At 36.7% G+C, this 25,605-nt stretch overlaps 1 protein-coding gene across 1 annotated transcript in view; it reads right to left on the minus strand.

Moving 5' to 3' along the window:
* RELN (reelin) overlaps positions 1–25,605 on the minus strand; it is a 532,619-nt gene that overhangs the window by 180,583 nt on the left and 326,431 nt on the right. Inside the window, exons 11-12 of the mRNA XM_081244879.1 lie at positions 24,933–25,078; positions 5,206–5,357 (exon numbers count right to left, since the gene is read on the minus strand). Coding sequence (XP_081101005.1) covers positions 5,206–5,357; positions 24,933–25,078 — 298 coding nt within the window. The remainder of the gene's footprint in view (positions 1–5,205; positions 5,358–24,932; positions 25,079–25,605) is intronic.

Below are 25,605 nucleotides of genomic sequence, written 5' to 3' on the forward strand. Positions count from 1 at the left end.
ACAGCACCAAACATAATAGCAGGAGTGGCGATATGTACATGGATTTCCTGGCAAATATTCTACTCCTAAGGTCCAAAATTTATAATATTAACTTTTTATTATTATCTTTCAAAAAAACCCTCTTCCAGTTCTTAAATCAACCACCACCAATGTTAATTTTTATCTACTGGCAATTTTTGTTGCTAATACTCTACGGTGACAAAAAAGCAACCTCAAAAACTCTAGAATAAAGTTACCCTTTAAGAGTTAACCTAGTAAAATCAATAAATAATGCCTCAGACTCACCATCTGTATAAAAAAATAAAGTGTCAATTATTGCAAGTGTCTGGCTTAAACTCGATCTGGGTAACTGGGGTCTGATCCTGGGAAGAAACTACTGAAATGTGATGTTAAGTAAGAAAGCTAGAACCTGACCAGTACAAGAAAGACCATGATAACAGAAGTAACTTGGATGGTGGTATTTGTGAAATCTGGCATGTTACATCTGTCAGACATATGTAACTTGGCATATAATAAATATTTATTGAGTTAAGTAATCTGAACTGAGAATAGAGAAGCCAGATATAGGGATAATGTAGACCTCATCCTAAAAGATGTTTATTGTTCAACGGCAGCAACTTGTCGAGAAAAATCTCATGATTTTGACAACTGATATCATATTTTTAGCATTTCATTACACACTTTAAGATTATAGTAAATAGAGCAAGTAAAGCCATGCAAAATGACAGTCTGGTACGGGGGGAGAGGTGGGGGAAAGACCTCCATGAAAATTAAATTCTCTTTTTTAAAATGTAACTTTTAAGAATTGGCTATTGAGCCCATATGAAAGACTTACCAAAACAGAACAAAAAAAGGTGAAAGGTCACAGGCAGTGTGGGTTTAAAGCACCACATCCAGAGACATACGAACTGAACCATCAATTCTCTCTAATTTCATTAAAATTTGTTCCCTGTAAATCCTCTCTGCTCTCTCAAGAACAGTTCGTGAACTGCACCTGAGTTTCAGAGAGAACAGAAACCCACATGGGAGGCTCATCCAGCCCAGAATGACAGAAGAAGAAAGTCCAAAAGGAGCCAAGACTTTAAAATGATGACAGACTTTATCTGAAAGATCCCTCTTGGGGCAATTTATCAGTTCTGTGAAGTTTCAGTGACGGCAGCTCCTACAGAAAGACACGGATTCTTCTTCAGCTTCATGCACTTTGACGTATTGTGGAAAGGTATGACTCAAAGGGCGTTTTGTACAGCAATTAAGGTACAGAAAATTTCAATAGAAACTAGATGGACAGTTAGTTTTAAAGTATTTTAAATCCTGTTTTAAGTAGATTTAAGACACTTATTTATATTAAGAAAGTGACTTTTTTTTACTGACTATGTGCGGGACATTGGGCCTAAAGGGGAGATAAGCCCTACCTCAAAAAGTTTGTAATTTAGCAAGTAACTAATACATATGTCTAATATACATGAAAGAATGATGATTAGCAGTAAACTGTGTTGTGTTGCCATAACTGCAGTCAAAATTCAGAGAAAAGAGATACAAGTGTAGGCTAAAAGGGCTGGGTATATAGGAGATGCTAAGTAAATATCTGTTGAAGGAATAATAAAGAAAACAAACCAAAAACCCCAAATGAATGATGTATATTATGTTACTTTTGTCATGTTCACTGCATTCTGGCTCTAAGAACAGTGCTGGATACTAGTCCTCAAATAATTTGTGTTGTATAAATGAAAATGTGTGAATGAAGGAAATAGAACTTGAACCAAACTTTGAAAGTTGAGCAAATTTTCCAGAAATGGTAGTCACAGCAGATTGATAAGAACCAAAGGATGAAACCAGGAAGGACACGTAGGCAGTGTCTAAGAAGAAAGGAGTGTGATCTGGTCTAGGTTAACAATCAGTCACTGATTTTCCTAAGGCACCATACTTAGTGAGGGGTTACTTATAAACTGTCTATCATATCTTAAACCTCTTCCCATATTGTTTTCTTTTCTATCAGCTACCAAAGTTTTGAAGTCTTTTCTGTAGAATCCAGTCTTATCCTACCTTATCCTACTGTCATCCTGTCCTAGCCTAGCCTAGCCTAGCCTAGCCTAGCCTAGCCTAGCCTAAAAACACCTTTGCTGGATTCTGCTTTCTCCTCAAGGTCAGACCCCATTTCTTTCCTTGTTTACTGGTGAACTTCCTGAAAGAGCAGTTCTCAGTCAGTGCCATGTCTCCATTTCTTTTAACTCTATGCTCTTTGGCTTCCCAGGCACCACACCATGGGGAGTCACGGGTGGGCTCTCAGCCCTGTCCTGGTTGACCTCTGACAGATTCTGTCTCTGTGGCCTTTCTATACTGCTGATCAACCCCCTGTCATCCCACCCCTGAACCACTCTCTTCCTTTCCCTCTTTAGCATAGAACCATGCCCTCCTCCTGCATTTCCTTATGCCCTTTCTCAGAATCCTTTGTCTACTCCTTTTCCTTCTACCTATACTTAGGTGAGGGTTCTCCTTAAGGCGTTTTCATGTCCTTTGCTTACTCTGTCTCCTGCTTGGGAGAACACAGCAACTTTAGTGGCTCCGGTTATCACCTGTAGGCTGACAACTTTCAAATCCGATTCAGGCCCTGAGTAGAATTTCTGCCTTCATGTGGCCTTTCAGAACCCTCAACCTCAACAAATCTAATATCAAAATCCTCCACTGCACACCTGCTCTTTATTGTGATCATACTTATTTTTGACATTTCCTATTTTGGGAAATGGCACCATTCTTCCAAACACCCAGGAGAGAAATGTGTCCTCTCAAGACTGTTCTCATAGTCCCTAGTCAGTTGGGTGTGAACTTCAGTTGGTTCCTTCTCCAGTTATTCTATCTTTGTCCCCTCCTGCACATTATTGCCACCATCATTGCCCTAATTCCTTTGTTGCTTGGACCAGTGCAATAGCTTCTCTAACTTAGGGTTGCCAGCTAAAATACATTGCATGACCAATACTTATACAAAAAATTATTTGCTGTTTATCTGAAATTTAAATTTAAATAAGTCCCCCCCACCACTCACTAAATCTGTCAACCCTATCCTACCTGGTCTTCTATCCTCTAATTTCTGATTATTTCAGTCTTTCCTTCACACTATGCCAGAATTATCTTTCTAAAACAAAGATGAGAATATATTATAGAACTGACAGAAATCATCTGACGGTTCCATGTTGCCTAGAGTAGGAGAATCCAAATTCCTCAGTATGATGTTAAAGAAAGTCACTCACTACTCTGGCTTCAGTTCACTTTTCTAGTTCCAGTTTATGTCTTTCCTTTCAACTATACTGGGAAAATCACCCAGCCCCAAACATGTCATATACTTTTATACTTGTGTTTTTTCTCAAAACGCTGGCTTAGCTTGAACCTTCAAGGCCAGTTCAAATACCATCTCCTTCGTGAAACTTTACCCTAATCCCTCCACTACAACACCCAGAGCTTCCTCTGCGCTTCCATAACATTTTCATTCCATTACAGCCCAACTGCAATCTCTTTTATAGTTAAGTGTTACTTGTGGGCAAGGGCTCTTAAGTAATTTTTATACATAAAAAACCGAAGATATATTGAGTCTTAAGTATTTATTAGACACCATTTTGAAGGCTTTGCATGTATTAACTCATTGATCAGCAACTCTGCGATGGAGGTGTCCTTATTTCCCCCAGTTGTAGTCTCTATATATGCTAGCTCGGTGCTCTACAGTCAATAGGAATTAATTAATGTTTTTAATCGAATGGAGATGCTTTTATTTGGGATGAGGTACTTTGGGTCTATTCAAGTGAATGTTTTCCTCAGAGTCAATATAATTTTAATTGATTCATTAATAATCTGCTTTGCTCTAGAAAGAATTAAAGATGACTGAATCTCTTATATAGAGATGACAATCTCTTATATAAAGGCATCGAACGGTTTGATTTACCGTAATTTACTACTAAAAAATGAAGAATTCAAATATATTTTGTGAAAAATGAAAAAAAGGGAAAATACTTAAACTAGACAGGCATATTAAATGTTTATTACAATTTGCCAGGGGGTGAGGGCAGTTCTTAAAGTTTCCCAAGGAATCACTCTTAATAAAATGAGAGCCAGTTTGAATTCTAATTATTTAAAGGAATTGAGGTCTGGGTCTTTAAATATACAACTCATTTCAGAGTTAAGGTGAGGATATCCTTATGGCAGGAAGGTTACATTATTATATTTTATATCCACAACTTCCCTGTTACCAAACAGATCATTATTGAAAATAAGGTAGCATCACATAGGCAATGTATTTGAGAGCATGATACAATCCGAAGTTTGCTTTGCCACTCTGAGCTGTAGGAGGTGAGGAATGTGAGAGAAATAATAGGCACTGCAGAAGCCTAGACTTGGAAGGTCTGTTTGTCCTGATGAATTGACATCTTTGCTAGTAAGGTCAAAGGTGGACAATGTTTATTTCCTGTTTCACTTCCAGGTGTTGCCTGTGCTTTTCCAGTCATTTAACAAAAAAAGGCATGTGACAACTACTCACATTTCTGGAATGACATCCAGTGAAAGAGTATGTAACTGTGGCTCTTGCTGACGAAAATGATAAATTTCAGAGGACACCCATTTCAACCCCCTAATTCCTCCTTGGGTATTTTTCTAAACTTTTAACTATTTATTTGCTCTGCAGTCATTTGAAGAAAAATAACATCTTATAAGCACTTTTTTCCTTTACGTGTTTGCCAACATATTAGAAAGTAGAGAATAGTATTAAAGCATTAAAAAGTATAAGAAATCTGTTTCTTTCTTAGCTTCCCACAACGAAAGAGTTATGCAATGATGAGATATCCATGAAAACAAATGATTCGCCTTGATGATTGTATTTTGGGGAGGCTAGAGGCTTTGGACAAAGGAGTTACTTTGTTCTTAGCTTCTCTCTCATTGTCTTTTCAGCTATGACCATTGTAGGAAAGGTGGAAGGAAGTTCTAAAGGCATTTTGTCTTTAGGCCTAGTCATGCAAGAACAAGACTAGCTCTTGAACAGGATGGTTCCAGCAAGGCTGGTGTGAGGCAGGTGTGAGCACCACAGACTTTTGCTCAACCAGTAGAACTCATAGTTCATGAGTTTTAATTTTATATTGTAGACAACAAACAATCTTACTTCCTCAGGAATAGGTGCTCATCTAGAATTTGCCCTAGGTCAATAAAATTTGTTCAAAATGTACCTACCCATAACAAAGTAAAACCTCAGGTTCCCGTAACCAGTTGTGTCCAGGTAAGGAGTGCATATTTTCCTCTCTCCATCTTTGAGGAAGACCATTGATAAACCTGATTCTATTGTTCCACATTCTGTACCAATGACAGCTCCCAAGATGTCCCACCTTTAAAAAATGACAATCACTAAGAGTTAAAATAGTAAATCAAAACTTTATAGAGTATAACATTTTATTTTTAATGAGGAACATATACTTAGTAATGAATAATTCTGAAATAAAGATGTGGTACTACAGGGACTTCTGGTGGTGTTGTGGTTGAGAATCCGCCTGCCAATGCAGGGGACATGGGTTCGATCCCCGGTCCAGGAAGATCCCACATGCTGCAGAGCAACTAACCCTGTGCACCGCGACTACTGAGCCTGCGCTCTAGAGCTCACGAGCCACAACTACTGAGCCCGTGTGCCACAACTACTGAAGCCTGTATGCCTAGAGCCCATGCTCTGCAACAAGAGAAGCCACCGCAATGGGAGGCCCATGCACTGCAACGAAGAATTGCCCTCGCTTCCCGCAACTAGAGAAAGCCTGAGCATCAATGAAGACCCAATGCAGCAAAAAATTTAAAAATTAAAAAAAATAAGATGCGGTACTACAGATGTTGGGTAATGAACAAAGTTTAAAACACATTCCATTCACAATTACAGTTTTTCTGTAGAGGATAAGTTTAATCAATACTATGTATAGTGTGTCTACTACATGATAGACTTTATTCTCAAAGCACTTAACAGTTGAGGTGGGGAATCAAATTTGAACTAAGGAAAAAGGAAATCATAAAAGATAGTGTCATAATATCATAAATACTTGTATGCTGTTTTGCACATTAAAAATAGTTATAGGATGAAAAGTCATACAAACTGGCAAGAATCTAGCAAGTTTTCAAAAAGGGGACGGGATTTAAACTGTCAAATAGGTATTTGAATATTTGTCAATAGGTATTTGAAATAGGTATTGAATATTTCAATATTGAATATTGAAAATTCAAGTAGGAAAATAAAAATATCTAATATATAAAAACTCTTATATCTCCTTGGTATTTATCTCTGCTCATGTCTAATTTGGCCACCGCTTTTCACACAACTAACTTGCTTACAGACAGAGGAAACTGGGACACACAGAGGTAAGTGGCTTGCCTAAGGCCAACTGCCTGTTTGGTTTTAAATTGAGATCTTCTGTTTCTTAGTTCACTGTTATTTTAGTAGTTACAGTTCTAAAGAGGACACTGTGCCAGGACAATTACGTTGAACCGGTTGAGACCAAGATGTTTAGGAAATGCTTAACTTTTTGTCTTTTAAAAGATTATTATCGGGCTTCCCTGGTGGCGCAGTGGTTGAGAGTCTGCCTGCCGATGCAGGGGACACGGGTTCGTGCCCCGGTCCGGGAAGATCCCACATGCCGCGGAGCGGCTGGGCCCGTGAGCCATGGCCACTGAGCCTGCGCGTCCGGAGCCTGTGCTCCGCAACGGGAGAGGCCACAACAGTGAGAGGCCCGCGTACCACAAAAAAAAAAAAAAAAAAAAAATTATTATCAATCATTCAAGGAGAAGCAGCTCTTTTACTTTTTCTTCTTTCAAAAAACTCTCCTTGTGTTACAGTCTTTCAGATTTATCATTTCTTTTCTTTTTTCTTTAATTGGAGTAAAATTGCTTTACCATGTTGTGTTCGTTTCTGCTGTAAAATGAAGTGAATCAGCTATTCAAGGAGAAGCAGCTCTTAATAGTACTGGACGACTGTAAATACCAGGAACCTCTCTCGACTCATACAAGAAAATTTCACACTGGTTCATTGGTCTTTCACTTGCTCCATTTATCCCAATAAAGCCACTCAGCCTACTGCTCCATAAAGCAAGTTAAGGTTATAAATGATGCATATGATGACTCCTTTTATGCATCCATCTGCTTTAGGGTATTTTTAAAATGAAAAATTAAATTGGAAAAGATCACATTGTCATGGACTGAAAGAACGTTTTATTCAAGTGAGAAATGAGCTTAGTAGTCTTTTTCTCTTATTAGTTGTAAACGATTAACTCTTTTAGATTAATCTAAAGAAATTATTTTCATTGACTTCTACCACAGAGAGGGCTATATGAGATATGATCCAGGCTATACATTTTTTTAAATCTTTATTTTAAAGTCCAACATATTCAATTTTACTCCAGTCTTCATTTATCCCCCTGTAACTACTGGAAGATAACAAAAGTGAGGTTATTTTCTTTAGAAACCCAAATATTTAAAATCAAAGGAAATGGAAAGTTTAGTTGGCTCTGAAGAGAAAAAAGCAGAGAGGAATCTGAAAATCATTTTGTTGAAGTCTCATTGCTTTAAATAAATTATCTTGCATTTATTAAAAATTCAGTAGGAGCTTCTTGTAGCACAAGCTCATTCTTCGTGAATTTGTATAAACACTGGCTCGAGCTTAGTTGGAGGCAAAGTATCCTTGAGGGGATCCCAGAGCTGCATCAACTACTGAGGGACCTCAGAGAAGCCCTTCCACCTGCCTGGACTTCAGAATTCCTCTCTGTAAGGTTGTAAAGTTGTGGTCTTTTCCAATTACAAAAGTGTCATGGTCTCTGACTCTCTCTTAATATAATAATTACATGAAGTAAAATTATAGCACAACCAAATCTTTGAGGCCAGCGGTGGTATTTAAAGAGCTCTATAGTTTTGGCAATATCTTGGATGGCACCACAATTTCCCTGAAAAGGAGTGTTACTTTTCTATGGTTTAAATTATGTTTTCTCCAAGGACATGTGGTTCTTTGTGAACTGTATCTGAAGGAATGTCTGCTAGAGGGGAAAACTCTCTGCAACATAGCAATTTATATTTATCTTTGATGGTTAATTCTAAAAAAAGATCCTTTACATTATTTATTATAAATACATTGGTATCTATTATTTATAATAGAGTGGGGCGAAGTTGGAACACACACAGAAAGTTTAATAATCAATAAAATGCCCTAAGGCATCTTTGTTCCTTAGAGGTAGAAAGGTCACAATAATATTTAATTTATATTTTAAAGTATGTTCTTCTACTTTCTGTGTCAAAAAGAGAGTTCTTTTTGTAAGCAAACATAATTTAAAGAAGTTTCTTAGCTGGAAAGCTGATGATACTCCCTATCAGCTGCTTTGGAATGCTTTGAGAATAAAATTAATTATGTTTTAATTAGCTTATACTTTAATAGTTTTAAGAATGATATGAGAGTATATGTATAACCGATTCACTTTGCTGTACACCTGAAACTAACACAACATTGTAAATCAACTACACTCCAATAAAAATTTTTAAAAAAGGATGATATGAGAGAGTAAAACTTAAATGTTCTCACCAAAAAACCCCCCAAACAAACAAACAAACAAAAACAGATAAATATGTGAGGTGACGGATATGTTAACTAGATGGAGGGACTCCTTTTACAATGTGTATGTATATCAAATCACCACAATGTACACTTTAAATATCTTACAACTTTATATGTCAATTGTATCTCAATAAAGCTGAAATTAAGAATATTTTCTTCACAAGCTTAAAAAAAGAATGATGCATATACTTTGAAGGGCAATCTGACAGTAACTATCAAAATGAAATTATATACATACATATATATGTATATGTACACATACATGTCTGATTCTCTAATTTTCTTTTAGGAATTTCTCTTTCAGAAATACTTTAACAAGTATACAAAAATTTTATCATAATATTCTTTGTCTATCAATAGAGGTTTAGTTAGATAAACTGGCATAGTGCCTTTCTGAAATAATGATATATATTTACTGGCAGAAGAGACATTCATAATATATTGTTAAGTTTTAAAAAAAACAAGTTGTGGGACTTCCTGGTGGCACAGTGGTTAAGAATCCACCTGCCAATGCAGGGGACACAGGTCCCAGCCCTGGTCTGCGAAGATCCCACATGCCGTGGAGCAACTAAGCCCGTGCACCACAACTACTGAGCCTGCACGCCACAACTACTGAAACCCGCAGCCTAGAGCCTGGGCTCCACAGCAAGAGAAGCCACCACAATGAGAAGCCCGTGCACTGCAACAAAGAGTAGCCCCCGCTCGCCACAACTAGAGAAAGCCCGCGTACAGCAACGAAGATACAACGCAGTCAAAAATAAATAAATTTATAAAAAAATAAAATAAAATAAAAAATCAAGTTGAGTATAGTAAGGAAAATGTGACTCTAGTGGTTTTTTTGTATAGCCAGCAAAATTTCTGAATGATATATGCCAGAATATATGCCTACATTTCAACAGCGTGGAGTGGGATTAGTATTGGAGGACTTTTAATTTTCACTTTACACATTTTTTTTTTTGCAAAAGGAAAATCATTTTCAGAAAAAAGAAAAGTATTCAATTTATAATTCAGAATGAAAACTTAAATGATCTCATCATAGGTTGATGAACTTACTAAGAATATGAACATAGGCAATAGAGGTCTTACATTTTAATCGCTATTTTTCCTACAAATATTGTCATAAAAGGCTCTAAAGGGTAGTGGAACCTTTCACATTATCTATGAAAATTTATTGGTTTATTTATTTATTTATTTTTTGTGGTACGCGGGCTTCTCACTGTTGTGGCCTCTCCCGTTGCGGAGCACAGGCTCCGGACGCGCAGGCTCAACGGCCATGGCTCACGGGCCTAGCCACTCCACGGCATGTGGGATCTTCCCGGACCGGGGCACGAACCCATGTCCAGTGCATTGACAGGCGGACTCTCAACCACTGCACCACCAGGGAAGCCAAAATGTTTTTATTATATTTCCCAGAATATATTAAACCACCTAAAGTTGGTGACTTTTGGTTTGAACTACGATATAGAATGGAGCCTCGCTATAAGATCCTGCATTTACCAAATTCGTAAGGTTTTTTATCTACTAGATATTCTCTGAGGTTGAATAAGTTCATTACACCCATAAGGTCTCTATTTGGGATGAATTCTCTGATATTTAATATGGGATGTGCCATAGGAAAAGACCCTCCACATTCCTTTATATTCATGAGGTTTATCTCTAGCATGAGTCCTGTGAAGTCATTTTGACTAAAGGCTTCTCCACCTTCATTGCATTTCCAGGTTTTTCCTTCAGCATGACAGCTTAGGTGAAGGTAAAGGATAAGCTCTATTTGAAGGCTTTCCTACATGCACTGCATTTCAAAAATTCTTTTCTTCAATCGCTTCCCCTATATTTCACTCAAATTCAATTTTGCCTTAGGTTTTTATTACATGCATTGTATTTATTTACACTCTTGCTGGAATAACATTAATAAAGAATATTGGCTTCAGAATGGTAGAAAGCACGTAGCTTTCTCACCAATAAGACAGAAATATGACCTAGACTGAGGATGTTTAGAGAAAATGATGTACTGCCTGGCATATTACAGTTTCAATAAATGTTAGTTTCCTTTTCTCCCCCTTTAAAATGTAGTACTATTTTTTTTTTTTTTTTGCGGTACGCGGGCCTCTCACTGTTGTGGCCTCTCCCGTTGCGGAGCACAGGCTCCGGATGCGCAGGCCCATCGGCCATGGCTCACGGGCCCAGCCGCTCCATGGCATGTGGGATTCTCCCAGACCGGGGCACGAACTCGTGTCCCCTGCATCGGCAGGCGGACTCTCAAACCACTGCACCACCAGGGAAGCCCTGTAGTACTATTTTTGTTTTAAAATAAGTGAAAGTGGCAATTCAAATGAACTTCTAAATTATAATGAGTATTTTTATTTTTTTCACACTAGATTAGCAGAGCAGCAATCTTAGACAAAGTTGTAGTACAATATGCAAAGGGTAATTGCTTAAACAATTTAAGCAAGGGGATACTTAGCTGAAAGAAAAACTGTATTTTCTATCCGTGGGTTTTTTGTACAGTTTAAGATTTTGGCTACAAATCTATTGGGGTGCTTAAATTTATTACTTATGTGATCTAAATGGTCAAGTGGGTTTTACTTTAATAATAACGAACATGCCTGTAAAAAAAAAAAGACCCACTTAATACAGTGTTAACTCAGCCTGTCAGTCTATGTTAAATTCACTTACCCTGAATTATAAGCTTAAATAAAATGCCAGAGGTAACATAATTCTTCTGGGTAGGATAGAGGGAAGAACTGTAGAAAATAGCAAGAAGATGCTCAAACTGTTCTGAAGAATTCTATGTAATTTTAAAGCCAATTTTTAATAAAAGCATCAACTGACATTGAAGGGGCTATAATGGAGATTGTTCTTGTTGGTCCATACGCAGTTTTGGTTTTCAAGGTATATGTAACATTCTTTGGAACTATCCCCTCAGAACAAGGAAGCCAATATAAATTTGTTTTATTGAGTTTATATTGCTTTTTTCTTGGTTTTATTCCAGTGGATAGCATTGAAATTTAAGAAAGACATTTTGAGTCAGTTTCAGGACTGACCCTCTTTTCTAAGCAATGCCATTAAAAAACATAACTAATACTTGTATTCTGGCCTCTTTATAGTAAATCACCTATCAGAGAGTAAGTCATGGCTGACCTGAGGAAAACATTACCTGTGCTCAAATTTTTTTCTATAATCTTAGATGAGCTGTTTTAAAATATATTTCTTGAAAGAGCTTCTTCAGAACAAATTTATAAAGCAGTTAATAGGGTGTGATGGTAGCAGAGCAGGATTGTTAGGACTGGAGGTTGGAGAGAACTGGAAATAGTCAGGTCAGCAGTCCAGAGACTAATCTCTCTGACCATTTGATAAGTCCTGTTTGCCCTCTGGCATCTTTTCTATGTCTTGCTGGTATGTGGGAGAATTCTGGGTATTCCATCTATTTGTCTTCTAGTATGATAGCAATATTCTCATTATTGGAAAATTGGAAAATAGAAAGAGTAGAAGAAAAAAATCACCCATAACCATACTACCCCAGAGACAAGAACAATTTATATTTTACTCTATTTATTTCTAATATTTTATATGTATATTTCCAAGCGGTCATGATAATATTATAAGATGGTTTTGTATTTTGCCCTTTTTCATTTACATTAGTAATATACACATTTTCCAGGTTACTATTAACTCTTTATAAATGTGTCACATAATATTTTATTACATATATGCCAAACTAGTCATTATGTCGTTGTCATGTTTCAAAATACAAAGCTAAATAATTATACTACTTAGCATACTTTATGGGGCTGAGGAATTAAATTCTCAATTTCCTAATGCTCCTGAATATGTTCTAGATAACCCTGAGCTATGTTTTGTGAGGTGTCAGAGTTCTGCTTTTCCTTCTTATAAACTCCTACATATTCAGGACTGCCTTGTGGTCAGTGTGGAGCAGGTGAACTACTGAGGAAAGACTACAGAAAATGAAACATGCTGAAGAAGTGGGCATCTGAACATTTCAGTGCCAGCAGCCTCCTCTAAAGCCTTCTACAGAAAAATCCTATCACGGGCGAGTGTTATGCCAAGCTGTGAGGAATTAAATCACTTTGGGAGGATTCAGATTTCACTCTCTTATTTCTGTGACTTCAGTAAAGAGCGTCCTCTCTTGAAGAGGGAGTGAGTTGCTGTATTCTGGTTGCTCACATGGACAGCTGGTTTGGAGAGGGGAAGGGGTTATTAACCAACTCAAGAATGGCAGTGCCAAGAGCAAAGACGTACACATGCTGCAAATTAAAGAAGGGTTTAAATTTTCTATGAAGGAATTCCAGAACAATTTTAGCATACTTAATCATATGAACTTATTTTATTAATATCTGAAAATTTACTGTCTATGTTTCAAAACAGAAAAACAATCTGTGTAAATAGAAAGCAATTTTAGAACCCACATCAGAAGCAAACCAGAACAAGCAAGGAGTCTTTTAACAGCTTGCAACAAGTTTACTCTGATCCACTTTAGCACTTCCATGGTTTTAAAATATATCCAATTATCATTTTAACTAATACTGTCTTTTTTAAAATGACATTTCATTGGTTTATTTAGAGAATCCAATGTAGGTTTCATTGGACTATTCAACTTTGTGTTTCTTTTCATATCTTATTAGTTACTATGAATATAATTTTTCTTTGAGTACCACTTTGGTCAAATCCCATTACCTATAGTAAGCATAGTTGGACTAACAACCAATTTTTAAGTCTTTTGATTGCTTATTATATGTCATGCATTGTGCAAAGTGTTCTTCATATACAGTTCCATAGGAAATTGAGTCATTTGTGGTGATGTGGGTGGACATAGAGGCTGTCATACAGAGTGAAGTAAGTCAGAAAGAAAAAAACAAACACCGTATATTAATGCATGTATATGGAATCTAGAAAAATGGTACTGATGGACCTAGTGGCAAGGCAGGAATAGTGACACAGATGTAGAGAACAGACTCGTGGACACAGTGGGGTAAGGGGAGGGTGGGACGAATTGAGAGAGTAGCACTGACATATATACACTACTATGTGTAAAATAGATAGTTAGTGGGAAGCTGCTGTATAGCACAGCGAGATCAGCTCGGTGCTTTGTGACCACCTAGAGGGGCGAGAGGGGGAGGGTGGAAGGGAGGCCCAAGAGGGAGGGGATATAGGTATACATATAGCTGATTCACTGTGTTGTACAGCAGAAACTAACACAACATTGTAAAGCAATTATAATCTAATAAAGATGTAAAAAAAAAGCCACACACACAAAAATACTCCTTTTTAGCCCTTTTAATGCTTAAATCTGAATTCTACTTTATCTGATTTGAATATCTGATATTAATATGCCTCCTTGCTTCTTTTGCTGCATTTATCTGGTATATTAGTTTCTCTTCTTTGACTTTCAACTTCTTGTGTTGTTCTAGTTTGAGGCTCTCATAAATAGCAAACGTATAGCTGATTTTTAAAAGCCTACTGTGAAAATCTCACTTAATAAATGAATATATCTCACTCAAATTTATTGTGTACTGATATGTTCAGATTGTACTGATATGTTCCTGCCAAATTGTTTTCTGTTTTCTATTTACCCTGTTTTTTATTGTTTACTTTTTGTCACTTTCCTGGCATTTGTTGGACTAAGTCCTCTTTGTTTTATGTTAACCTAATGCTTTAGAAGTTATGTAGCCTATAAATGGCTAATTTCTTTTTTTTGAATTTTTGTATTTTATTTATTTATTTATACAGCAGGTTCTTATTAGTTATCCATTTTATACATGTTAGTGTATATATGTTAATCCCAATCTCCCAATGCATGACACCAACACTTTCCCCCCCTTGGTGTCCATATGTTTGTTCTCTACATCTGTGTCTCTATTTCTCCCCTGCAAACTGGTTCATCTGTACCATTTTTCTAGGTTCCATATATATGCATTAAAATACGATATTTGTTTTTCTCTTTCTGACTTACTTCACTCTGTATGACAGTCTCTAGATCCATCCACGTCTCTACAAATGACCCAATATCATTCCTTTTTATGGCTGAGTAATATTGCATTGTATATATGTACCACATTTTCTTTATCCATTCATCTGTCAATGGGCATTTAGGTTGCTTCCATGACCTGGCTATTGTAAATAGTGCTGCAATGAATGATCTGGCTATTTGGGGTCTTTTGTGTCTCCATACAAATTTTAAGATTTTTTTTGTTTTAGTTCTGTGAAAAATGCCATTGGTAATTTGATAGGGATTGCATTGAACCTGTTGATTGCTCTGGGTAGTATAGTCATTTTCACAATGTTGATTCTTCCAATCCAAGAACATGGTATATCTCTCCAACTGTTTGTATCATCTTTAATTTCTTTCATCAGTGTCTTATAGTTTTCTGCATACAGGTCTTTTATCTCCCTTGGTAGGTTTATTCCTAGGTATTTTATTCTTTTGTTGCAATGGTAAATGGAAGTGTTTCCTTCATTTCTCTTTCAGATTTTTCATCTTTAGTGTATAGGAATGCAAGAGATTTCTATGCATTAATTTTGTATCCTGCTACTTTACCAAATTCATTGCTTAGCTCTAGTAGTTTTCTGGTGGCATTTTTAGGATTCTCTATGTATAGTATCATGTCATCTGCAAACAGTGACAGTTTTACTTCTTCTTTTCCAATATGTATTCCTTTTATTTCTTTGTCTTCTCTGATTGTCGTGGCTAGGACCTCCAAAACTATGTGGAATAATAGTGGCGAGAGTGGACATCCTTGTCTTGTTCCTGACCTTAGAGGAAATGCTTTCAGTTTTTCACCATTGAGAATGATGTTGGCTGTGGGTTTGTCATATATGGCCTTTATTATGTTTACCTATCGTAAATAGGTGTTGAATTTTGTCAAAAGCTTTTTCTGCATCTATTGAGATGATCATATGGTTTTTCTCCTTTAATTTATTAATATGGTGTATCACATTGATTGATTTGCATATATTGAAGAATCCTTGCATCCCTGGGATAAATCCCACTTGATCATGGTGTATGATCCTTTTAATGTGTTGTTGGATTCTGTTTGCTAGTATCCTGTTGAGGATTTCTGCATCTATATTCATCAGTGATAGGGGTCTGTAATTTTCTTTTTTTGTAGCATCTTTGTCTGGTTTTGGTATCAGGGCGATGGTGGCCTCATAGAATGAGTTTGGGAGTGTTCCTTCCTCTGCAATTTTTTTGGAAGAGTTTGAGAAGGGTGGGTGTTAGCTCTTCTCTAAATGTTTGATAGAAATCACCTATGAAACCATCTGGTCCTGGACTTGTTTGTTGGAAGATTTTTAATCACAGTTTCAATTTCATTACTTGTGATTGGTCTGTTCATATTTTCTGTTCCTTCTTGTTTCAGTCTTGTAAGGGTATACCTTACTAAGGATTTGTCCATATCTTCCACGTTGTCCATTTTATTGGCATAGAGTTCCTTGTAGTAGTCTCTTAGAATGCTTTGTATTTCTATGGTGTCTGTTGTAACTTCTCCTTTTTCGTTTCTAATTTTATTGATTTGAGTCCCCTCCCTCTTTTTCTTGATGAGTCTGGCTAATGGTTTATCAATTTTGTTTATCTTCTCAAAGAACCAGCTTTTAGTTTTATTGATCTCTGCTACTGTTTTCTTTGCTTCTATTTCATTTATTTCTGCTCTGATGTTCATGATTTCTTTCCTTCTACTAACTTTGGGTTTTGTTTGTTCTTCTTTCTCTAGTTCCTTTAGGTGTAACGTTAGATTGTTTATTTGAGATGTTTCTTGTTTCTTAAGGTAGGCTTGTATTGCTATAAACTTCCCTCTTAGAACTGCTTTTGCTGCATCCCATAGGTTTTGGATTGTCGTGTTTTCGTTGTAATTTGTCTCTAGGTATTTTTTGATTTCCTCTTGGATTTTTCAGTGATCTCTTGGTTATTTAGTAACGTATTGTTTAGCCTCCATGTGTTTGTGTTTTTTACGTTTTTTCCCTGTAATTGATTTTTAATCTCATAGCATTGTGGTCATAAAAGATGCTTGATATGATTTCAATTTTCTTAAATTTACTGAGGCTTGATTTGTGACCCAAGATGTGATCTATCCTGGAGAATGTTCCATATGCACTGAGAAGAAAGTGTAATCTGCTGTTTTCGGATGGAATGTCCTACAAATATCAGTTAAATCTATCTGGTCTATTGTGTCATTTAAAGCTTGTGTTTCCTTATTAGTTTTCTGTCTGGATGATTTGTCCATTGGTGTAAGTGAGGTGTTGAAGTCTCCCACCTTTATTGTGTTACTATTTCCTTTTATAGCTGTTCATATTTGCCTTATGTATTGAGGTGCTCCTATGTCGGGTGCATGTATATTTATAATTGTTATATCTTCCTCTTGGATTGATTCCTTGATCAATATATAGTGTCCTTCCTTGTCTCTTGTAACATTCCTTTTTTTAAAGTCTATTTTATCTTCTATGAGTATTGCTACTCCAGCTTTCTTTTGATTTGCATTTGCATGAAATATCTTTTTCCATCCCCTCAGTTTAAGTCTGTATGCAACCCTAGGTGTGAAGTGGGTCTCTTGTGGACAGCATATATATATATATATATATATAGTCTTGTTTTTGTATCCATTCAGCAAGCCTGTGTCTTTGGGTAGGAGCATTTAACCCATTCACATTTAAGGTAATTATCGATATGTATGTTCCTATTACTATTTTCTTAATTGTTGTGGGTTTGTTTTTGTAGGTCCTTTTCTTCTCTTGTGTCTCCCTCTTAGAGAAGCTCCTTTAGCATTTGATGTAGAGCTGGTTTGGTGGTGTTGAACTTTGTTAGCTTTTTCTTGTCTGTAAAGCTTTTGATTTCTCTGTCAAATCTGAATGAGATCCTTACCCGGTAGAGTAATCTTGTTTGTAGGTTCTTCCCTTTCATCATTTTAAATATATCGTGCCACTCCCTTCTGGCTTGTAGAGTTTCTGCTGGGAAATCAGCTGTTAACCTTATGGGAGTTTCCTTGTATGTTATTTGTCATTTTTCCCTTGTTGCTTTCAGTAACTTTTCTTTGTTTTTAATTTTGTCAGTTTGATTACTATGTGTCTCAGTGTGTTTCCCCTTGGGTTTATCCTGCCTGGGACTCTCTGCACTTCCTGGACTTGGGTGGCTATTTCCTTTCCCATGTTAGGGAAGTTTTTGACTATTATCTCTTCAAATATTTTCTCTAGTCCTTTCTCTCTCTCTTCTCCTTCTGGGACCCCTGTAATGCGAATGTTGTTGCGTTTAATGTTGTCCCAGATGTCTCTCAGGCTGTCTTCATTTCTTTTCTTTCTTTTTTCTTTATTCTGTTCCATGGCAGTGAATTCCACCATTCTGTCTTCCAGGTCACTTATCCATTCTTCTGCCTCAGTTATTCTGCTATTGATTCCTTCTAGTGTAGTTTTCATTTCAGTTATTGTATTGTTCATCTCTGTTTGTTTGTTCTTTAATTTTTCTAGGTGTTTGTTCAACATTTCTTGCATCTTCTCGATCTTTGCCTTCATTCTTTTTCCGAGGTCCTGGATCATCTTCACTATCATTACTCTGAATTCTTTTTCTGGAAGGTTTCCTATCTCCACTTCATTTATTTGTTTTTCTGGGGTTTTGTCTTGTTCCATCATCTGGTACATAGCCCTCTGCCTTTTCATCTTGTCTATCTTTCTGTGAATGTGGTTTTTGTTCCACAGGCTGCAGGAATGTAGTTCTTCTTGCTTCTGCTGTCTGCCCTCTGGTCTAATCTATTTTCTTTAGCACACATATTTACCCTTAAAGTTTTCTATTAACATTAAGAGTTACCCAAGATCTATATCCTCACTCCAAGCAAGTTAAGAACTTTGGCAGTATTTTAATTCCTTTTTCTCGTCTTGTCAGTCTCCCTCTGTACCTCTCATATTGAGGTCATCTGGGCTTTAATTCCAATTTTTTATTAAAAATTTTCAATAATCAATACTTTTTTCAGTCTGAACTACAAGCTTTACTTTTTTCCTTGCTCACTCCTCTTTCTTGAATCTATCATATTCCTCTTGGATTAATTTCCAGGTATACATCTTCTAGTAATTCTTTCAGAAAGCATTCAGGAGTAGTAAACTTTCTGAACCCTGTGTGTCTGAAAATTTTTATTTTTCCCCAATACTTGAATGATATTTGACTGGAGGAGAAAGTTATGTTCCAAATAATTTTCTCTCAGAACATTAAGATAACTGCCTCATTTTATAAAATTATGCTTAGTGTTACTAAGGAAAGTATTATACAGTGAATCTCATCTAGAAGCTTTTAGCATTTCATCTTTTATCTGCATTCTAAAGTTTCTCCCTGATGGTCTAGGACTGGATATTTTTCCATCCACCTTGCTAAACATTTTCATTCATAGGAACTATGTCTTTTTCTTTCTTCTTCTTTTTCAAGTCTTGGGAACTTGTCTTCAATTATATTTTTGAATATTTCATTCCACATATTCCCTCTGACCCTTCCTCCTTTTGGAATTCCTATTATTTCTAATGTTAGAAGTGCCAATCTCCCCCCTACACTTTACATTTCTTTTTCTTACATTCAATAACCCTAAGTTTTGGAAAGATTTCAAGACTCAAATTTCCAGCTCATTAATTTGTTCTTCAGCTATACTTATGCTCATATTCAGAGGGAAAAAATCCATTAAATTTGTTTCAACAATCATATATTTTCATTTCTCACATCTCTATTTTTTCCTCACAAAATCTGTTTTAATTTTACAAATGCAGTATTGTCTCTTATCTCTCTGAGGGTATCAATTATACTTTTTATAAAATCTCCATTTGTTTATTCTGCTACTTCTATTTTCTCAGCTCTTAGTTCTCTAGTTTGATGAATTTTTTTTAATGGAGTGGATTTTCCTCAGATTTGATGATTCTAGATCATTTGCTTAGATTTGTATCTGCTATTCTTCCTTAGTTTTGGTGTAAAAATGCCCACCAATGGGAGCAGATGTGCCCTTGGGTGGGGGGTACCATAGGGGTCCTTGAGGTTTTCAGTTTCCTGGCATTGCCCTGCTTCTCCATTCCAAGTGTCTGCATTCATTGCTTGTTCCTAGGGGCAGACATGCCTGCACAGAAGTGTGTGTAGTCAAAGACTCACCTACTTAGCAATCCTGACAGCAGGACCCCAGAGACCCATCTGATTCCTGTGTCCAATACCTAGGACCCTTTTGTAGTGTGGCATTCAATATATGTTTTGGGTTATAGTTTCCTCCTTCCATCAGATCCTTTTCTTCTCTCTCTTTCTCTTTTTTTTTTTTTTTTTTTTTTGTGTGTGTGTGTAACACTTCATAATTCCTGACTCAATTAGGGCACACTCTGTTGTCATTATAGATTCATTTGCTTGTTTTCTGTAGTTTCCAAGGATTTGGGGCAGGTGGAGAAGACTAGAGCATGCTGTGTTGATTCAATAGTTTAATATTCAATTATACAGCCATAAAAAATAATGAGATAATGCCATTTGCAGCAACATGGATGGACCTAGAGATTATTACACTAAGTGAAGTAAGTCATAGACAAATGTCATATGATATAACTTATATGTGGAACCTAAAAAAATGATACAAATGAACTTATTTACAAAACAGAAATAGACTCACAGACATAGAAAACAAACTTACGGTTACCAAAGGGGAAAGGTGGGGAGGGAGAAATTAGGAGTTTGGGATTAGCAGTTACAATATACTATATATAGAGACTGCCCTGGCAGTCCAGTGGTTGAGACTTTGCCTGCCAGTGCAGGGAGTGTGGGTTCAATCCCTAGTCGGGGAGCTAAGATCCCACATGCCTTGTGGCCAAAAAACCAAACCATAAAACAGAAACAATATTGTAACAAATTAAATAAAGACTTTAAAAATGGTCCACGTCAAAAAAATCTTTTAAAAATACTATATATAGAATAGATAAACAATAAGGTCCTACTGTATAGCAGAGGGAACTATATTCAATATCTTGTAATAACCTATAATGGAAAAGAATCTGGAAAGAGAAAAAGAAAAAAAAAAGGATCTGAAAAAAGAATATATATATACATATATATATGTATAACTGAATCACTTTGCTGTACACCTGAACCTAATACAACATTGTAAATCAACTACACTTCAAAAAAATAGTTTAATATTTGTTACATGTGTGGAGCTTCTCTAACACGAATACTTTGGTGACAGCAAAAAAACAGATATTTTTTAAAGTTATCTGAATAGTTAAAAACATACAATGTTTTCATTTGGGATGAAAGACAAGTATACAAATTCCATATTCTAGTAATGTGTTTTTCTACAAAGCCCCCTCCCACCCAAAGACAGCCTCAGATGGGTGAGATATGGTAGTTGCTAACTAAGTGATGTGTTTGTGAGGTTAAGCCAAAGTTCAGAAAGGCTCACATAAATTAACAGTGTATCTGTTTAAGTTTCTCTCTTGCTGAAGTAACAGATGTGTCTTTAGGAAAAAGAAAAGAAACTTTAAAATCCCACTTAAAATAAACCTATCAACATACAGCTTTATGATGTAAAAGGCAAACAGCTTTTGCATCCTTGCGATCTGAGATCAAATAATTTGACTCAAATGGAAAGAAAACAGGAATATTTGGAAAGTGGTTTCCAAAAAAGTCATAATGACACTGGCTTTTTTTTCTTGCCATTCATATGAAATGTTTTGAAGCTATTATTAGAGAGGACTGCATATTCTTTTTTCTCTCTCATAATTCTTATGGGAGAAAAATATAGTTAAACGAGATGAAAATATTATATCTGTATTAATAATTTAATTTTTCTGTCTTAAAAGAAAGTGACCTCAAAGCTACAATCCAATCAATTTAATTGGTTACTCTTGAATAGAGTGGGGATTTACCACCTATGTTTTATGTCTATTTTAGCAGGTGAGCTTATGATGATAAATTCTGTGGGTGGTGATGGCTGAGGGGAGGAATGAGACAAATATTCAGTAAATCTGGCTGATAAAACACAACAAGAATTTCACTACCAAGTTCCTAATCTGTGTTTCTTTGTCAGCTCATACCCTAGGTAAAAATGCTTCACGTTAATTTGATTGTGACAGGATTTTTTCCCTGGAGCTTTGATTATAAATTATTGTAACAGCGTTCTTTCTCAGATCAATAAAGCATCGTTTGGGAGTGGGTGGATGTGGAGAGGGGGCACACACACACACATTCACATACAACGCTATGGATTAAAGCAGCATTTTACCATCCTCCCCAAACAGAGAAAATACTGGATAGTCTCATTATCCTTTTATACCTTTTTTAATAATATAATGCCAATGTGGATAAATGGTTCACCAGATGAGAGCATAAATGAGGTAGTTCTGAGTGGGGGCGGTGTGGTCTGATATTCTAGGGGAAAAGCTACAAATAAACCTAAGGTGTGGTTGCTAGAATAATTAAGCTGCTTTTAGAATTAAGGTGAATTAATTGTGTTCTAATTAGAGTGGCACAGGTGCTTTTGTCGAGCACATTATTCTACGTTATTGGAACAGAAATCTGCTGACAATGTCACAGCCCGAAAGTATCAGCCTCTTATCTGTGACCAAAACCTGATATATCTCAGTACTGAGAAGTGGCCAAAGAAACCACCTGAGTCACTGAGAGAATGGAATTTGCTCTGATGTTCCTCTGTATCTGTGTTGAATTTAGCTCTTTTTTTAAGCATAAATACTTTTAGTTCATTTTGTTTGTTTTGGGAGATGAATATTTTGGTTTAGCCACAAATTCTCACATCAGTAGTGCTCTGAGATAGCAGAATGTCTGATCTGTTCATTGGAATATATTTTTTGCCAGCAATTTTTCTGGATTAGTACATTAATTTCCTAAAATGTGCTTGGTTTCTTCTAATATCAAATCTATTCCTTTCTAAGCTTAATTCATAAAGGGTTTTTTTGTGTGTTTGTACTAAGTCTCCACTAATGTTAGCAGCAGAGAGCTGTATGGACCATTAATCCATCCAGTAAGCATTCTTTTGTTCTTTTATAGATGCTTTTTGATAATACAACAAGCTAAAATAAAGAAGAGGGCATTCTAGGAGAGGGAATATGTGGATATGAAGGCCATAGGTAAAAATAAATTGTATCTCTTCCCAAAATAATAAGAGGACATTAGGACTTCGAGGAAAGAGATAGCTTGGTAACTAGCTAGCCAGCTAGCTACATAAATAACAGGAAAGGGTTTACACATGTATCAGAATGGTACCACTGGAGACTTGTGTTTCTCTCTCTGCTTTAGTGGGATGGAGACTGGGTATCTGGACAACACTGTGGCATCATTTGTGTCCCTAGAGGATGTAGGTGTCACAAGAAAATGACCTACAACTGCTGCATAGGTGGTATTAGCTTGGAGAGGTGAAGAAGTGGAGGTCACGAGTCTCTGGTGCTTCAAAATTTGGGACCCTCTCAAAGGCAGTTAAGCTCCATCATCAGGAAAGGGATTTGAATTGGTCTTTTATACCAGGAGTCAGAAAGAAAGAACTGATACGGTGATGTAAAGCCGGTGATGGATCTTTTATCTCTAGAAGGTAGGTAAAGAAGACTTGGCATGCATTGTCAAAGTTCTAGACCCCATCAAAGCCCACGGGTCTGTGAGGGGAGTGGAATGAGCCCTATGTAGTATAAGGGTTACAAAGGAAAGCAGCCAGATTCCTGGGGAGATCCTGGACACAAGAAAGAGGAACAATGGTTGCTGGTCCCTCAAGGAGACACCACAGCCACACTGGACATGGGACTTCAAGGGTGACAGGAACCTTGAAAGAGAAGGACTCTGTGGACTGAAGGGCTTGAGCATCACTGCTAGGCTTGGAAAGGTCAATAGTACACCCTGGAGGGGGTGGGGTCCCTCAAAGCGTCAATCTCCTTCAGAGGCTTCCCACAGCTGGACCTCCCTGAGGTGGGGGAGAGCAGGGCTGGGTCAGCTGCTGTAGAAATCTAGCTTTCAACAGTGAGAGACCCTGATGTGGCAGCAGAATGTCAAGCAGCAGTAGTAGTGGCTTAGGCTGCTGGTCAGATTTTCCTCTTATTGGGTCCAAATGCATAGGAAGTGGGGAACCCAAGAGGTCATCAATAGTGGCCTTCTCGCCCCTCAGACACTTAGAATCCCATCCAATTTTGATTGAATTTGTTGAGATCAGAGGGATGTGACTAACTCAAATGTTGTGTTCTGGGAAAGTTCCTCGTAGTTAAGCATTAAATTATTGCTATTTCATATCCATCATGAAATTACACTTTATGTTAATTTCACTCATCTTCATCATAGTCTTAGAAAACATACACTAAACAGCAGTAAGGACCTGGTGTTATGATTACAAGTGTATACTGAAAAAAAAAAAAAAAGCCAGGTGCAAACCAGAGAATTTCTAGAATTTCCTTCCAATTCATACTACCTTATGAATTTTGTTTCTCTGAACCTATTTTTTTCAACTTGAATTTCTGAAAGTGCTACTCAATTAATAGGAAATATCTTAGGGCCACTGGACCCAGAAGAAGGCACATAGCTCAGAATGGCCAGAAAATACTACCACCAAACCATCCTCATTGTTTCAACCTCAACCCCATATTCTTTCTTTAAAAATCTCTCAGGGACTTCCCTGGTGGTCCAGTGGTTAAGAATCCCCCTTCCAATGCAGGGGACGCAGGTTTGATCCCTGGTCAGGGAACTAAGATCCCACATGCTGCAGGGCAACTAAGCCCACACGCCACAACTAGAGAGCCTGCACGCTACAACTAGAGAGCCCATGTGCCACAACTACAGAGCCCATGCACTCTGGAGCCTGCACACCACAACTAAGAGAAGCCCACACACCTCACCTAAGACCCGACACAGCCAAAAATAAAAAAATTAAAAAATATTTTTTAAAAAATCTCTCAAAGATTAAATTTTACCCCCTAAAACAATTTTTACAGATCACAGCCACACTCCACTGAAAATCAGGTAACAGCATCTATAAATCTCAGACCCCAGGAAGACAACTGAAAGTCTCAATATAAAAGTGGTGGGAAGATTTTATATTCTATACTCATTGAAAAATAAAACACATTTTCCCAGTAAAAGCTGAATAAACAAAGATGATATATAAGTGATTCAACTGAAGTTAAAAGGTATTTGCAATCACAAAAATTAGTATGCATAAAAATAGTTGATTACTTAATAAAGAATGTTTAACATAAGTGTACCCCTTTTGGCTTGTCTATGATAAGGATCACCAGTATTAAGTATATTTTTGCTATTTAACAATATGCATTTAAAATATTTCCAGTGGAATAAATGTAAGTGCTATACACGGCATGGGAGATAACAATTACTTACCCTGTAGGCTGGCTCTCAAATTCTTCTGACCACTGCTCTTGAATATCCTCTGTAGAAAGATCTACATCCCGGGTGGTGGCAAAATTGAACTCACTGCCTTCATTTCCATGGAAATAAATGGAGTTCCCATCTGACTGACAGCTATGCTGTAGATAAAAAGAGAGCATGGGGTATCTGTTGAATTGGTTTTGTAGCTATATCTGTTTTACTCACGTATAATTAGAGTTTTTAGAAAACTCATTATGTTATTCCCTCTATGGTGGACTCTGAGATCAAAAGAAATTGTTACCTCTTTTTTTTTTTGGCCTTGTTTAATTCAATTACAGTTTCTTTCTAGCTTATTAAGTTATCACAAAAAAAGGAGTCAAGAGGCCATTTGAGCTTTGCCACTTCAGCCTTCAGTACGAAACAAGGATATTTTAATTGGAATAATTTCCCATCTTTACCACAGTCCTTGTTGTGGGAATTAAGTGTGATAATGACTTGTCATATATTTTCAATACTGTGGTTACAGGCTAAATCACATTGACCTTTTCAATATTCCATATATTTCTGGCTTGCCATTCAAGCCTTTCACAATTTGTCTATAAATGGGATATGAACTGAATAGCTTGCTAATCAAAACATGGAATACAGAAAAGGTCAAAGTAATCCCTGATATGATCGTATATTC

The sequence above is a fragment of the Mesoplodon bidens genome (genome assembly GCF_964165515.1).
Source record: "Mesoplodon bidens genome assembly, chromosome: 9".
Classification (NCBI taxonomy): Eukaryota; Metazoa; Chordata; class Mammalia; order Artiodactyla; family Ziphiidae; genus Mesoplodon; species Mesoplodon bidens.